At 33.4% G+C, this 13,387-nt stretch overlaps 1 protein-coding gene across 6 annotated transcripts; it reads right to left on the bottom strand.

The window, feature by feature from the left end:
• Positions 1-6,782: 6,782 nt before the first annotated feature.
• Positions 6,783-13,055, bottom strand: LOC18037514 (anoctamin-like protein At1g73020). 6 transcript variants are annotated; one of them, XM_024180789.1, is made up of 17 exons: positions 12,243-13,053; positions 11,512-11,581; positions 11,248-11,363; positions 10,737-10,863; positions 10,551-10,651; positions 10,372-10,463; positions 10,154-10,258; positions 9,768-10,037; positions 9,013-9,148; positions 8,820-8,933; positions 8,658-8,728; positions 8,430-8,560; positions 8,169-8,251; positions 7,960-8,067; positions 7,691-7,849; positions 7,346-7,595; positions 6,783-7,250 (listed from the first exon to the last, which is right to left on the bottom strand). In XM_024180789.1, exons 1-16 carry the CDS (start codon positions 12,414-12,416, stop codon positions 7,470-7,472), a joined length of 1,983 nt encoding a protein of 660 aa, XP_024036557.1. In that variant the 5' UTR covers positions 12,417-13,053; the 3' UTR covers positions 6,783-7,250; positions 7,346-7,469. The 6 variants fall into 6 exon arrangements, with proteins under 6 accessions (XP_024036557.1, XP_006426468.1, XP_024036558.1 ...); XM_006426405.2 differs by having other exon boundaries at positions 9,016-9,148; XM_024180790.1 differs by lacking the exon at positions 12,243-13,053 and adding an exon at positions 11,892-11,910 and having other exon boundaries at positions 11,248-11,581.
• Between the last annotated feature and the right edge of the window lie 332 nt (positions 13,056-13,387).

Below are 13,387 nucleotides of genomic sequence, written 5' to 3'. Positions count from 1 at the left end.
TTGCATTTGCTTGTCTAATTAGTGGTAGCAATGAACCAATGGTGGCCACCCAAAACAACAGATGTTGGCTGGCAAAACAGATCATTAGATTATGTTCATGTTGTGTGAGTTTCATGTTATGTCAAATCTAAGACGTTTTAAACTAGGGGTGGGCATATTTTAACCCAACCGATCCAAACCGACGGTTTAGGTCGGTTTGGATCGGTTTCATTAATAAAAATACTGGTTTCGGTTTATTGGATTATAAACTGATATCACTCGGTTTGGATTTTGGTTTGGAAAGATTTCAAATGGATTCAAACCGATTCAATCCAAAATTTACACTTTCATACGTACACAAAGGAAATGTACACTTACATACACAATAGCATATCTCTTACTATAAAAACAAAAAGATAAACCTAATTTTCCAAACACTCACGCCTCTACCTCCACCTCCAGACTCCAGTGCTTCCTATTCCTAATTCCTATCATTCTCTAACTCTCTCAATCTCAAATTCTCAATCACTCATTCTCAAGTCTCCTGAGGTATGTTTTGATTTTATTTTTCTTGCTAAGATTTTATTTCATTTTAGTTAAAAGTAAAAATAGATTTTGGTATAATTGATGATAATTTATTTGATTAATTATTTTTCTTGCTACGATTTTATTTCATTTTAGTCAAAGTTAAAATGGATTTAGGTATAATTGATGATAATTTATTTGATTAATTATTTTTCTTGCTACGATTTTATTTCATTTAATTATTTTTCTTGATTTTATTTTTCTTGCTACGATTTTATTTCATTTTAGCCTAAGTTAAAATGGATTTAGGTATAATTGATGATAATTTATTTGATTAATTATTTTTCTTGGTTTTATTTTTCTTGCTGAGATTTTATTTCATTTTAGTCCAAGTTAAAATGGATTTAGGTATAATACTATAATTGATGATAATTTATTTGATTAATTAATTCCATAACTATTTTTTTAATCTTTATTAATTGTAGAAGCTCTCAACATGGAAGATAATTCTAATATGAATGATATCATGAAAGATGGAGAAACATTGATGGATGATTTTCTGGAACCTAAAAGTAAGAAATCTAAAATAGGGGGTGGTCGTCTTCATGACAGTGAAAGGGGTTCAAAAGCTTGGCCTCATCATATCAAAGATAAAGTGAATAAGACATGTAAGTGCAAATATTGTGGGAAGCAGTATAAGTGTGATAGTAAGTTTAATGAGACTTCTAATTTGTGGACTCACTTAAGGAACAATGTGAAAAATATTGGGCTACTTTAGATGATGAGACTCAAACTAAACTAGCAAGCTTCCGTGTTAAGAAAAAAAAGTCTAATATGGCAAGTGGTAGTGGCACTGGGAATACTGTGTATGGTAGTGGGTTGGGTCTTGCTGGAAAGTTTGATAAGGAGGATTGTAGGAAGACTGTAGCTATGTATTTTATTCTTAATGAGGTTCTATTTAGGGAAGTAGAGTCTTATGGGTTTCATTTTTTGTGCGATAAACTTTGTCCTAGAATCCAAACCGAGTGATATCGGTTTATAATCCAATAAACCGAAACCAGTATTTTTATTAATGAAACCGATCCAAACCGTCGGTTTGGATCGGTTCGGTTAAAATATGCCCACCCCTACTTGGACTTCCATACAAAATTTTAATTATATGGTTGTGACAGCCCATTGGGTTGATCATAATTGGAAATTACAGAAGAGGATTTTGAATTTTTTCCAAATAACAAGCCACAAAGGGGATTCAATTGGCAAGCTCATTGAAAAATGCTTGCTTGATTGGGATATAGAAAAAGTGATGACTATTACAGTTGATAATGCGAGTGCTAATGATGTTGCTGTTAATTATTTGAAAAAAAAGTTGAAAAATTGGAAGGGCGATGCAATGATTTTAGATGGAGATTGTTTACATTTACGTTGTTGTGCCCATATTGTTAATTTGATTGTGACTGAAGGGCTTAAAGAGATGCATGACTCAATTGCTAGCATTCGCAATGCAATTATGTATGTGAGGTCTTCTGGTTTGAGGTTGCATAAATTTAAATCATGTGTTGAGAGAGAGAAAATTGAAAATAAAGGACTTTTAGCATATGATGTGCCCACTAGATGGAATTCTACCTACACTATGTTGTCGAGAGCCATACACTTTCAGAAAGCTTTTGAAAGGCTCGAAGAAGAGGAACATGATGGACCATATATGAGTTTTTTCAATGAGAGGAAGGCAGAACAGATCAGGCCACCCACTGCTGAAGATTGGAAAAATGCTGAAATATTTATTGAGTTTTTGAAAATTTTCAATGATGTTACAGTTGATTTTAGTGCTTCATTATCAGTGACATCTAACTTGTATTTTCATCATCTTTGCACCATTCAAACCCAATTGCATTTGTATATTGAAAATGAGGACGTACTTCTCAGTAAAATGGCTGCAAAAATGAAAATAAAGTGTGACAGGTATTGGGGTTCTGTGGACACCATCAACCACCTATTGATCATTGCTGTGGTGCTTGATCCAAGGTAAAAATCTGTTATTTCATTTGAATTTTTTATTTTTTATGATAAAATCTATTGTGCTAATTATTTACTCTAATTTCTTTTTTTCTTTTTTTATCTAAGGTACAAATTGAATTATGTGTCGTTTTGCTTTGAACAATTGCATAATCCTGAGAAAGTGGAAGAAATTACATCAAACATTAAGAAGCTACTTTTGAAGGTATATTCTTAAACTTTCAAAACAAATTTAGTTATAATAATAGTTATTTTATTTTTTTTTAATTTAAATGTATTCATATTTACTTCAATTTATTTTCATAGCTATATAAGACCTATTGTCCTGTGGAATCTACTTCTGGTGGTGGTAGCCAATCTAGTAATGATGTTTGGGCAATTGATGCGGGTTTAAGAAGGAAAAGTGGCAAGGACTACTAATTTATTAATACAAAGACTCAATATAAGCAGTTAAAAGTGCAGAAAAATTCCATTGATTTGAAAAATGAGGTTGAGAGGTATTTGTTCGAACCTAGTGAGGATGAAAATGATGATCAGTTTGATGTTTTGGGCTGGTGGAGTGCAAATAGTGCCAGGTTTAGGACTTTGTCACAAATTGCAAAGGATGTGTTAGCAATTCCTGTATCTACTGTGGCTTTTGAATCGGCTTTTAGTACCGGAGGTCGTGTAGTTGATGCATTTCGAAGTTCATTAACCCCTACAATGGTGGAGGCTTTGATATGCAGTCAACAATGGCTTAAAGCATCTGGTATGGATGAAAAATATATTAGGAAGTTTGATGTAGAAGCATTATCATCATCCTTCAGTGATTTGGAATTATGTGCGTCTGTGGAGCAAGGTAACTATGCTTTAAATATTGTATAATTACATTATATTCTAAGTTAAGTAATCTAACTAATTATATTTGCCATTTTATGCAGATTTTGACAAATGAAAAGCAATTGGGCATAAGTTTTGACGACAAATGCACAATATTTTGATTGTTAAATGTTGTTCAAATTTATTTTAATTTTGTGAGTTTGTTTTGATTGAACATGGGGAGAACTTTTTTATTATAATGTATTATGTTGTGAACAAATTTTGTAAGTTTGTTTTGATTGAACATGGAGAGATTTTGTTTATTAAAATTATTCTATTGTGAACAAATATAAAACCAGTATATATTCTGTTATTATAACTCAAACCGAAGATCCAAACCGATCCAGTCGGTTTGGATCGGTTCGGTTTATAAAAAATTTATGTCTATATCGGTTTGGGAATATTTCAAACCGATAAGTTTGGATCGGTTTGATAATATGTCTCAAACCGATCCAAACCGAATTTGCCCACCCTTATTTTAAACACGATTTATTTAATAATTATGTCAAAATATTGAAATTTTAAACTGGTATGAAAATTAAATAAATTACCCAATATATATATGAATGTCTATCAATATTTTACAAATTTACATTATTGAAGTTTTAAATCTATAAAATTTCATAAATGAAACATTGTATATATGTTCATTCTTCCAATCAACAAAAAGAGAGATATTTATGTTCAATATTTGAATTTTCAAAACAAAAATTTATAAATTAATTTAGAATAAAAAATATAATTGTGTCATTATTCGATTAAAATCGGTCAAGAACTTAACTCTAATCTGACATGAAAAAAATCGTTCAGACCTTGTCTATTTAATTAATTGTGTTAAATTTAACGATTTGTATCTATTTATTTGTATTGTATTCTTATTAAGTAATTTGATCGTATCAAATATTATTAATTTTAGCATTACGGTGCTATATAAAATTATAGTTATAAATGCGGGACGCGTACGTGTGAAATTAATTGACTATCCAGGACCAAGCAAATAAAATGACGTGTAAATTGTAATTTCCCCATCACATGAGACTTCTCAACTTTTTCCTTTTTACATTGGAGATGACTTCTTAGTAGCCCAAGCAATAATCAGCTTATATAATCTTGTCCCTTTCCTTTTTCATTCGCCCAAGATCAAATAACTCGACTAAATTAAAATCATTTGTCGCTACCAACCAACTAACTAGAATCTGAAAAAGGGTATCCTGAACAATTGCAATAATTGGATTGATTGATATTTCTAATATAGTAAATGCTATCATAAATACAATCATATTCAATTCGATGGAACTGGTTGATTTTAAACGAGATCCTCTATAATTTCGTACGTTGAGGAGTTATTTTTTGCTTTCATCCAGTTATTAGTAACTTGATTATTTTTATATATAGTATATAGAAATAATACTCGTAAGAGTCCTATTAAAATTAAGAAATATAGTCTTGCCTGCTATCTACACTAAAATAAATAAAAATTTCTCCAAAAAACCTACTAGTGGTAGGGATGTCAAAACCCCGGATCGGGTCCGGATATCGCAATGACCGAACCCGACCTGGATGCATAGATGCTCGGGCCGGGTTGTGTCGGGTTTTAATCCGGGTATCTGAATTTTATATTTTTTTAATATTATATGTGTATATATTTTTTATTTTTTGGTAATTTTATAAGTTTTAAATTTATTTTAATGAAATTTGACATGAAAATATGAACTTTAAGTGTTTAAAACTTTATATATGTATAATAAATGAGTCAAATAAATATAAATATTTAAAATGATATATATTTTATAATATTTTTTTTAATAAAATCTGGATTCTGAGTTTATCAATTAATGCCCAAGACTGGCCCGCTAAAATGCCTGGGTGTGGCCCGAGTTCGGACCGGACGGATATTTTTGCCACCCTTAACTAGTGGAGATCACTAAATTAAAATTATATGTCGCTACCAACCATACTTAATATTAATTCTATATTTTCGCTGATCGATATAATTAGTAGTGCTGCAAGTTAAGATTTTAGTAGTAATTCTTAGTAATTGTATTAAATCCAATGATAAACATGGTACGTGGATGAATAAACAATATCAAGTACTATTATTTTTTTTTTTAATTTGAAAATTACTGATTATGTCAAAATTACTAATTTGTTTTTTAACATAAGAGTCCTCAAAATTTTGAGGCATTGAAAGCAAAATTTTGGCCGGGAAACGATAGATGAATTGAATAGTATACTACTTTATTAAGTATTATTGCATTTCCATGCTTACAAGAAAAGATTTGTAAAATATTTTGAAACCCGAGGGATGTAGCTAATTGCCTTAAATTTAATTTGAGATTTCAAGTAAAGATGTATGCAAGTTAATTCATCTTTCAACCAATTTATATTTTGATTTAAAATCAAAAGGGTTTCTCCAACTCTTGAGGGTTATTTGATTAAAGTTTCAAGTGTAAAAATTGTGTCTCGCATTGTAGAATATAAATATTTTTGCACTCCTTCAACTAGTAGATATCATTTTTCTTGATAATCGTCACCTTACCCCAAAGATTAATGAAGTAAAAGTAGAACAAAGATTAATGTGAAGTAAAATCTATAAGCGTTTAATTTAGCTTCAGCTTTCAATTTCATCACCATGTCGAAAACTCTTCAATTAAAAAGTCTGAATCATTGTTAATAATTGGAAGCAATTGGTTATAAATTGCGTGACTCTTTTTTGCAAAATATTTGTGAATAAATTATAAAACAAAGTACAATGAGTAGAATCCCACGTAACACTACCACACATGCACACAAGCATCGTTGTATGACATGAGCTACATGTTTTTTTCTTCTTTTTCCTTTTAAACAGTGGGGCTTAGTGTATACTATTAAAATTAATACATGTCTTTTCTTATTGATTTTTTCTACCTTTATAAATCAATAAGAAATAACACACAACGACTCAATACATTATACTAAAAATTTTGTTCAAAATTGTAAGCTACTATGTGGGTTAGACCGAGTCTAATGACTTACTGAGCAAGAACTTCAAAGTTTCTTTCGAAACTTCTTAAATCCAATTATATACATAAACGAACAAGACTTAGTAATTTATAATTTTATATCTAAAAAGAAAAATAGTCAACGTTGTGATTTATAGTGGTAAATTCTATTGATGAATAAAACTAAGAAAAATATAACTCGAAATTTTGAGTAATACAAATAATTATAAAACACTGAATTTATTTTCTTCTATCAGCAAGAGATGGTAGCCATTGATGTTTTCAATTTATTTTCACAATGGGAAAAAAAAATGGGGGGTTAATGTTGTTTCTTCTAAAACAAGGATAATTTTGTTTTTATCATTAGACCACGGTTTTGGTAATCTGTAAGAATCTGAAGAGAATAAAACGAAAAGAAAAGTCAAGTCAATGGAAATGGGTACCTCACCACACGTATTAGAAATTTTAGAATATTATGTTTGCTTGGGAAACTTTAATTCGCTAACCTTATAAATCTCATCAATAATATGTTGTCTCCATTCACCAACCATTTCACCGGCTGCGGAAACAAAGGCAGCCAGCAGAAGCCATGTCTGTCAAGAAAAATCTCTCTCTGCAAAACAGCAGAGCTGTCAAGGATAAAGACCCTGCAAGCAGCTCCTCGAAACGCAGACACTACAACAGTTTCTTCTCGTTCAAGGAAATATCAATGGAGCCGGGTTCATCATTGAAAGAAATGGATTCGAATGAGGTGAAGGCTAAGATCATCAGATGGGCTAAGGCTGTTGCTGCATACGCTCGACAAGTCAGTGGCAAATTTGGTAGCTCCAGGAGTAGTGTTGATAATTGTGACACGGGAAGCCCTCGCAGCTGAGAAAGGAAAACCCCTGCTTCCTAGCGATGTATATGATGTTGAAATATAAATATTTTTTTGTATATGTATGCGATGAAGTAAATTTGCAGTAAATTCCATATAGGTTCACCAGTACCATTCAAATTTCATCATTCTGTCCTCAAGAAACAACAGCAGCATCAGCTTCTTGTTCTTGTTTACTTGCATACTCTTACAGAGATTAGATACAGAAATTGGCAAGCTATAGAAGCCAAACTACCTCACTCGTTCTTCTTTGATTCGTTAGACGTCTTTTCTCCAGAAATGGTTCTCAAAAGCTGTTTAGAGCAGACATCCTGTGCCTGTGTTGCATTCCTCACCCTGTTCGCTCTCACCCAAGCAGGCTCCTGTTGTGAAAGTAAAAACACAGGTCTCAGCTTGGCAACATGATGCTTAACAGTTTTCAAAATTAAAATGCAGAAGAGTAACCGTAAGGGGTCACCTCAGGAACAAAGTGAGAAAATCCAAATTTAATCAGCAGGAGAACGTGTTCCATGATGAGAATGGCTGCAAGCCCAGGCTCTATTTTCCACTTCCCCTCCTGATCGTATAACCATACTAAAAGAGCAGAATTGGTGCAAATTGACATCACTATCAGGAACTGTGATTCAGAGAAGTAGTTATATCTGGATTAATATTTGATACCTAAGTATTGAGGATAAAAATACATGTCGAAAAGTGTCCACTTTCATACAAATTATTCCCCATCACCTGAAATATGTTTATCCACGCGCCAATTGTGACGGCATCCCGAGGAACAGGCCTTTTAAACATAGAAAGCAGCTTCAATGCATCCGTCCTAATTTCCATAATGTTGTTCTGTATACCAAACTTCTAATTAATTTACTTCAACATAATTCAAATGAATGTCAACCAGTATTCATAAATTAGGTGAAAATGCCACTAAAACTAACAAATACCACTGCAGCAAAGGCAAATGCAAGGGGAAAGGCGCAGGCAAACATCATGATCATTCCAAACTGCAATGCCAACTCCAGAAAATCTGCAGATAGTTGGAGATATTTATTCGGCAGAAATAATTTATAAGTCAAGATGTGCTACAAAACCACTTGAAAAGATAATTTTGACCACTATAACCTTTGATCTAACGATAAAAATCTGCATTTGGATCCAAAATGCATCCATCAGTTATTTAGAAGTAGCAAGAGTTAGCATATTACCGTCGAACAGCCCATCCTCTAGCTCCTCTACAATGCTTGCAGAATATGCAGGTTTGAGGTACTCTTTCTCCACCCTGGTAGAGACATGGATCTTCCCACTTGGTTTATTGTTCTCGTGTTTCTTCTTGTTTCTTGACATAAAAGAAATGTTAAGAAATTATTTGCGAATTCAAATGGAGAGTGTAGGTGCCCTGCATCGACAGGGTGATACGACAGAAAAGGCTTTACCTAATAGTTTTGTACTTTTTATAGCTGTACTTCATATATGGTAAGGAATTTTCTAGCAAATTCTCCAACACCTGTATTGCAATTTCAAACCCAAAGAACATTAACCAATTGAGTTGTAAAACATTAACATAAGGTAGAGAAATCTAGTCGAATGTTTTATACCTCAGAGATTATAAGACGCTGTATTAAGACTTGGCGAAGAGTCCTGAAATTGCGGTGTAAAAGGGCATGATAGAAAATTCCAATATATGATTGCATAAAATAAAGACCGAACACCTGCATATTAAGTGAGCTCCTGAAGTGATATTTCCACAAAATTGAACAGATAAAAAATGCAACATTAATTACTGCTCACTACTTTGTAGACCAAGCTGTCAGCCCTATTTTCCGAATTCTCATTGTTTTCATTTTTGATGAGTTTGACTGATATCTTTCCCCCAATCTGGGTAAAATATTGAATGACAAAAAGATAAATGGCTGTCAACCCAAACCTGAAAACCAAAAAATAGAAAGATATATCAAACTATTTTATGAGAAGAATAAATAAGAAATCACTAGACAGGTTGTTGCTAAGCACTACAAGTGGAGGAAAATCCTTTATAAATAATTTAGGATTTCCAGTCTGTTTCCATTATTTACAGTAACAATGACTTTTGGTATAATTGAATAAAGACATGTGGCATAAGTGGTAGTGTCCGTGAATTAGAGATCAACAATAGAATAAATATAAACTGTATTGCAGTAAATCATAGTTATTGTAACAGTTGCAGCTCAAAAAGAGACACAGATCGAATCTCACTTAATCTGCTATTTATGCTATTAAATCCACATACAAAAATGTGAAACATGAAGTCTGTAAATCGATGTTCACCCATAAGAAAATTTATATATATATATATATATATACACGACGGCATACTCATGAGATAATCTGAGAATTCTATATATACTTGGTACCAGGTGTAAGGTCATAACATAGACTGAAATTAAGGGAGACCATAAATACAGATGTAAGATGTAGCCAAGAACATAAACACCCTGGCTTTCTTTCAGCGATTCACAGCAAAGAAGAAAAAAGAAATGATGAAGTAGCATGACTCGGAGTCTTACTTTATAATGTCAGATCCAATGACCTCGTAAAGATGAGCATATGCCAACTCAAATGGCAATTGGAGGCAGATGATACTCAAGATAACAAACACATCATTTCTAAATCGCATGAGATGTCCAAGCCATTCATGTCTTTGATATAGTTCTTTCTCTCTTGCCTTATCAGTTCCTAAAGTTTTTATAACTTCCACAGGAGGCTGTCGGTAACTCCACTTCATGCCCAAAAGTTTATGTCCTTGGCCAATACCAATTGTACAATTTATCTGCCATCTGAATAGCCCAAGTTCACACAAGTAGAGGGAGTTAAGAAAACATTAATAAACCTAAAATAAGCCTATTTTTGCACAAAGATAATAATTGTCCCACCATTTTTACTGTAGATATACCTGGCTAAAAGGGCATAGTTTTTCCGTTTCCAGAACTGGAAAAACAACACAGCCCATAAGGTTATGCTTATGAAAAAGACAGGGAGCGCTAGCAACTGCAACGATCTGAAGGAAACACAAGCAGTGAGCCCAGAGGCATCAAGAGCAAGTTGCTTTAGAGGCACCAAGCAGAAAGGCATTAAAAACCACAAAAAGATTCAAGAGCTGGCAAAACTTACCCAAAATCCACCAATTGCACAATAAGCCCAAGTGCAGCTGGAAAGAACAACCATTGTGTATACTTTCCAAGGAAAGCAAAATAGATAGCAACCTAAAAAGCATGAACTTCTTGACTAACAAATCAAGCAAAACAGAGAAATAATGTACAAATGCAAACATGTATTTTCATCAGGGTTACCTTTGTCCCAAAATATGAATAAATCTCATCAATTGGCTGGTCAGTGAGGTCCCACCAATTCAGTGCCCAACTTCTCAGGAGTTTTTTCCTCTTCATTTCAGCTATAAATAAAAGTTCATTTTACTTCCAGAGATTGGTCAACACCAGGACTGCAAGTAGTATGATAATAAATCTAAATTGCCCTACCGTGTAAAGGAAACACTTGTTTAACAATGCCCTTAGATTCCAATGTCTGCAGTAAAGATTGCCCAACTTCCCAACAGAACTCTTTCCCATCGTATTTTAGAGATATCATTAAATTGCTCTTGTTTACCTGGATTTAGAATAGGTGGACTCTCAAGAGCATATTATGATGTACACATAGACAAGGAAATGCATAAAGATACCCATGTACATACATATTTAGGATCAGGAAAACTGTCAACAATGCGAGATTTGAATATGAGCTAAACAATCAAAAGATAGTTTAGTTCAAATTATCCTTTAAATGGAACAAATTCAACATCCAAAGGGAACATTCAAACACCTGAACCTACTATCGTTCGTTTCTCATACTGTATAGTTCTTTACCTGGCCAACTAGCAAATCAACCGGCTAACTTCTGTTACTACAAAAATGTTTACATTAAAATTTGACCATTTGAAAATGATTAACCAAGTTCATTGATCTGAGAAAATAAAATAATTGAATGACTCACAATCCCATATATTAAGTGGTGGTAGCATTGAAAACGCTCGGACCAACTAAACAACGAACCATCTGGCTGTTTCAGAAAAGCATCCATCTCTTCCCATTCAAATTGTAGATCCATTCCTGGAATTAAAATCAGGCTATAAATACCTCCCCAACAATGCGCCTTGTGAAAATAATGGGATTCTAGCACTTCTCATTAAGGGAAATAGATCATGTGAAAAGAAAAGTAAAACTCCATTGAAGTCAGGAGCTGCATTGCAGAAATCACCAATACGAGTAGGTTTCTTCAATTGTATCTCTGCTGCAGCCCTCCCCAAAGTCACTGGAGGTGCTGCCACCTGAGAAGAAGATAGTTCTAAATCAACAACTCAACTCGAGAAAAACTTGAAAATTCCCACCAATTGAAATTGGTCAAGGAGAGTAGCCACAGAACTAAAAATTGAATCATTATTCAATGACACAAGGAAAAATATAAAGAAGACCATCAATTCAAATAATTGACATGGTACCATCTATGTGATCAAAAACGGAAAATGACAAAGAAACAGAAGTAAAAGAAGTTTTTAGAGGACAGAATATTCTTCCCACCCACATATTTATACTTCTAAAAGGTAAAGGTGTGTGCAAAGCACAAATTCAATATTTTACCCTTTATCTCTGCTAAGATTCCAACCCCGTGGCAAGATAAATAAAGCTTCTTGAAAACCACTCGGCCAAACCCTTGGGGCCTTCCCACCCACATATATACAGTAGCACATACAAATACTTGCTGACCAAAAGAAGCAACAAGTTGAGTTCACAGAAAAGTAACTGAAGTATAATATTCAATAACACTGCAAATAAGTTAGTGCAAGCAAACATAAATATTAATCAAGCAGCTTATATTAAATCACAAAGGCAGAACATATCATAGTTAAAATTAATGCCTTCATTCAAACAAACAATATGTAAACCAAATTAAAAGAATGTTTAAGAAATCAATATTTAAAGAAATCAAACCTTGATAAACTCATCTGAAACTCCAGAAACTATATCAACTATCAACCCAACATTCCTAAACTCAGCTACAAGAATGTCAAGACAGTCACCAATCTCCTTATCTTTAATCACATTACTTTGTGATACCACCACTGCTATCTCATATACAGCCACTTCTTCTCCATTCCCGTTCATTTCTCGTAGAATTCACACCAAAGCCACCAAGAATACACAGCAGCTCAAACGATTAAAAGAGTACTATTTGCTCAAATGGCCAAAATTGGTCTACGTGCTTTGAATCAAACACTGCTTGTTTCAAATAAGAGGCCAATTATCTCTAAGCAAAAATATGATCATTAGTACAAATAGCTGAAATGAGAATTGAGCTCAGTAACCAAAGAGAAAATATTTGGTTGAAATAGCTAATAGCCAAATGGGTGTCATTGCTTTGGATCAAACAAACAAATAAATGCGATTTTTGCTCAAAAAAGCAAAAAGGGTTTTCAGTTTAGGCTCAAATAGCCAATGGGTATCCGTTTTCAGATCAGCAAAGCTTGTAATCAACTAAACTGATAAATTTCTGCTGAAAACAGCAACATGCACAGGTTCTTGAGATAACTCAAATAATCAAATGGGACAGCGTGTTCAAGGCTTTAAAGATAGCGATCAAACCAGAAGACACAAAATTTTCTCAAAATATCACATTGAGTCGTCACAAAACACGCATGGAGACTTAAACAGGTGGCCGGGTAATAAGGATGAACTAGTAGCGAAGGTGAGACACTTGGGAGGATGTGCAGGATTGGTGACACGTGGATTGCTAAGACATTGTTTGGCGGTACTTTTTGTTTTCTTCCGTTATTGCTTCTGATGGCACAACTTCTCATGCAACATTGATTTATGTAAAAAATTTAGAAAATGATATTTCTTCGTCATCAGCCATGTCCCATGATTCCATTCAACAAATTGAGTCTCTATCAACTGCTGCAATTTGCATGGCAGGAGGCGATGAAGGTGAAGATAATTGGTGCAGAGATTATTCTACATTGCCAGGAAAGATTGTGGGATCAAATATACACATATTCTCATTTCAGATTCATTCTCTTGCAGCGAGTTCAGATATCAAATTCAAGTGCGACATGTCATAAGTGATCACGTTACTAAAT

This window comes from Citrus clementina, unplaced genomic scaffold (assembly GCF_000493195.1).
Source record: "Citrus clementina cultivar Clemenules unplaced genomic scaffold, Citrus_clementina_v1.0 scaffold_7, whole genome shotgun sequence".
NCBI classification, from domain to species: Eukaryota; Viridiplantae; Streptophyta; class Magnoliopsida; order Sapindales; family Rutaceae; genus Citrus; species Citrus x clementina.
Note: the sequence above shows the minus strand (reverse complement) of the source record. Positions and strands in the feature narration are given on the sequence as shown.

Bases quoted from the DNA above. Each gene is read 5' to 3' on its own strand.
- LOC18037514 (XM_024180789.1), bottom strand. From the start codon at position 12,416: ATGAACGGGAATGGAGAAGAAGTGGCTGTATATGAGATAGCAGTGGTG. The intron at 11,582-12,242 runs GTTTGATTTCTT...TCTTCTTCTCAG, and splicing joins TTTCAGATGAGTTTATCAAG to GTGGCAGCACCTCCAGTGAC. The intron at 8,068-8,168 runs GTATTTGTTAGT...TTTGGTATACAG, and splicing joins CATTTGCCTTTGCTGCAGTG to AACAACATTATGGAAATTAG.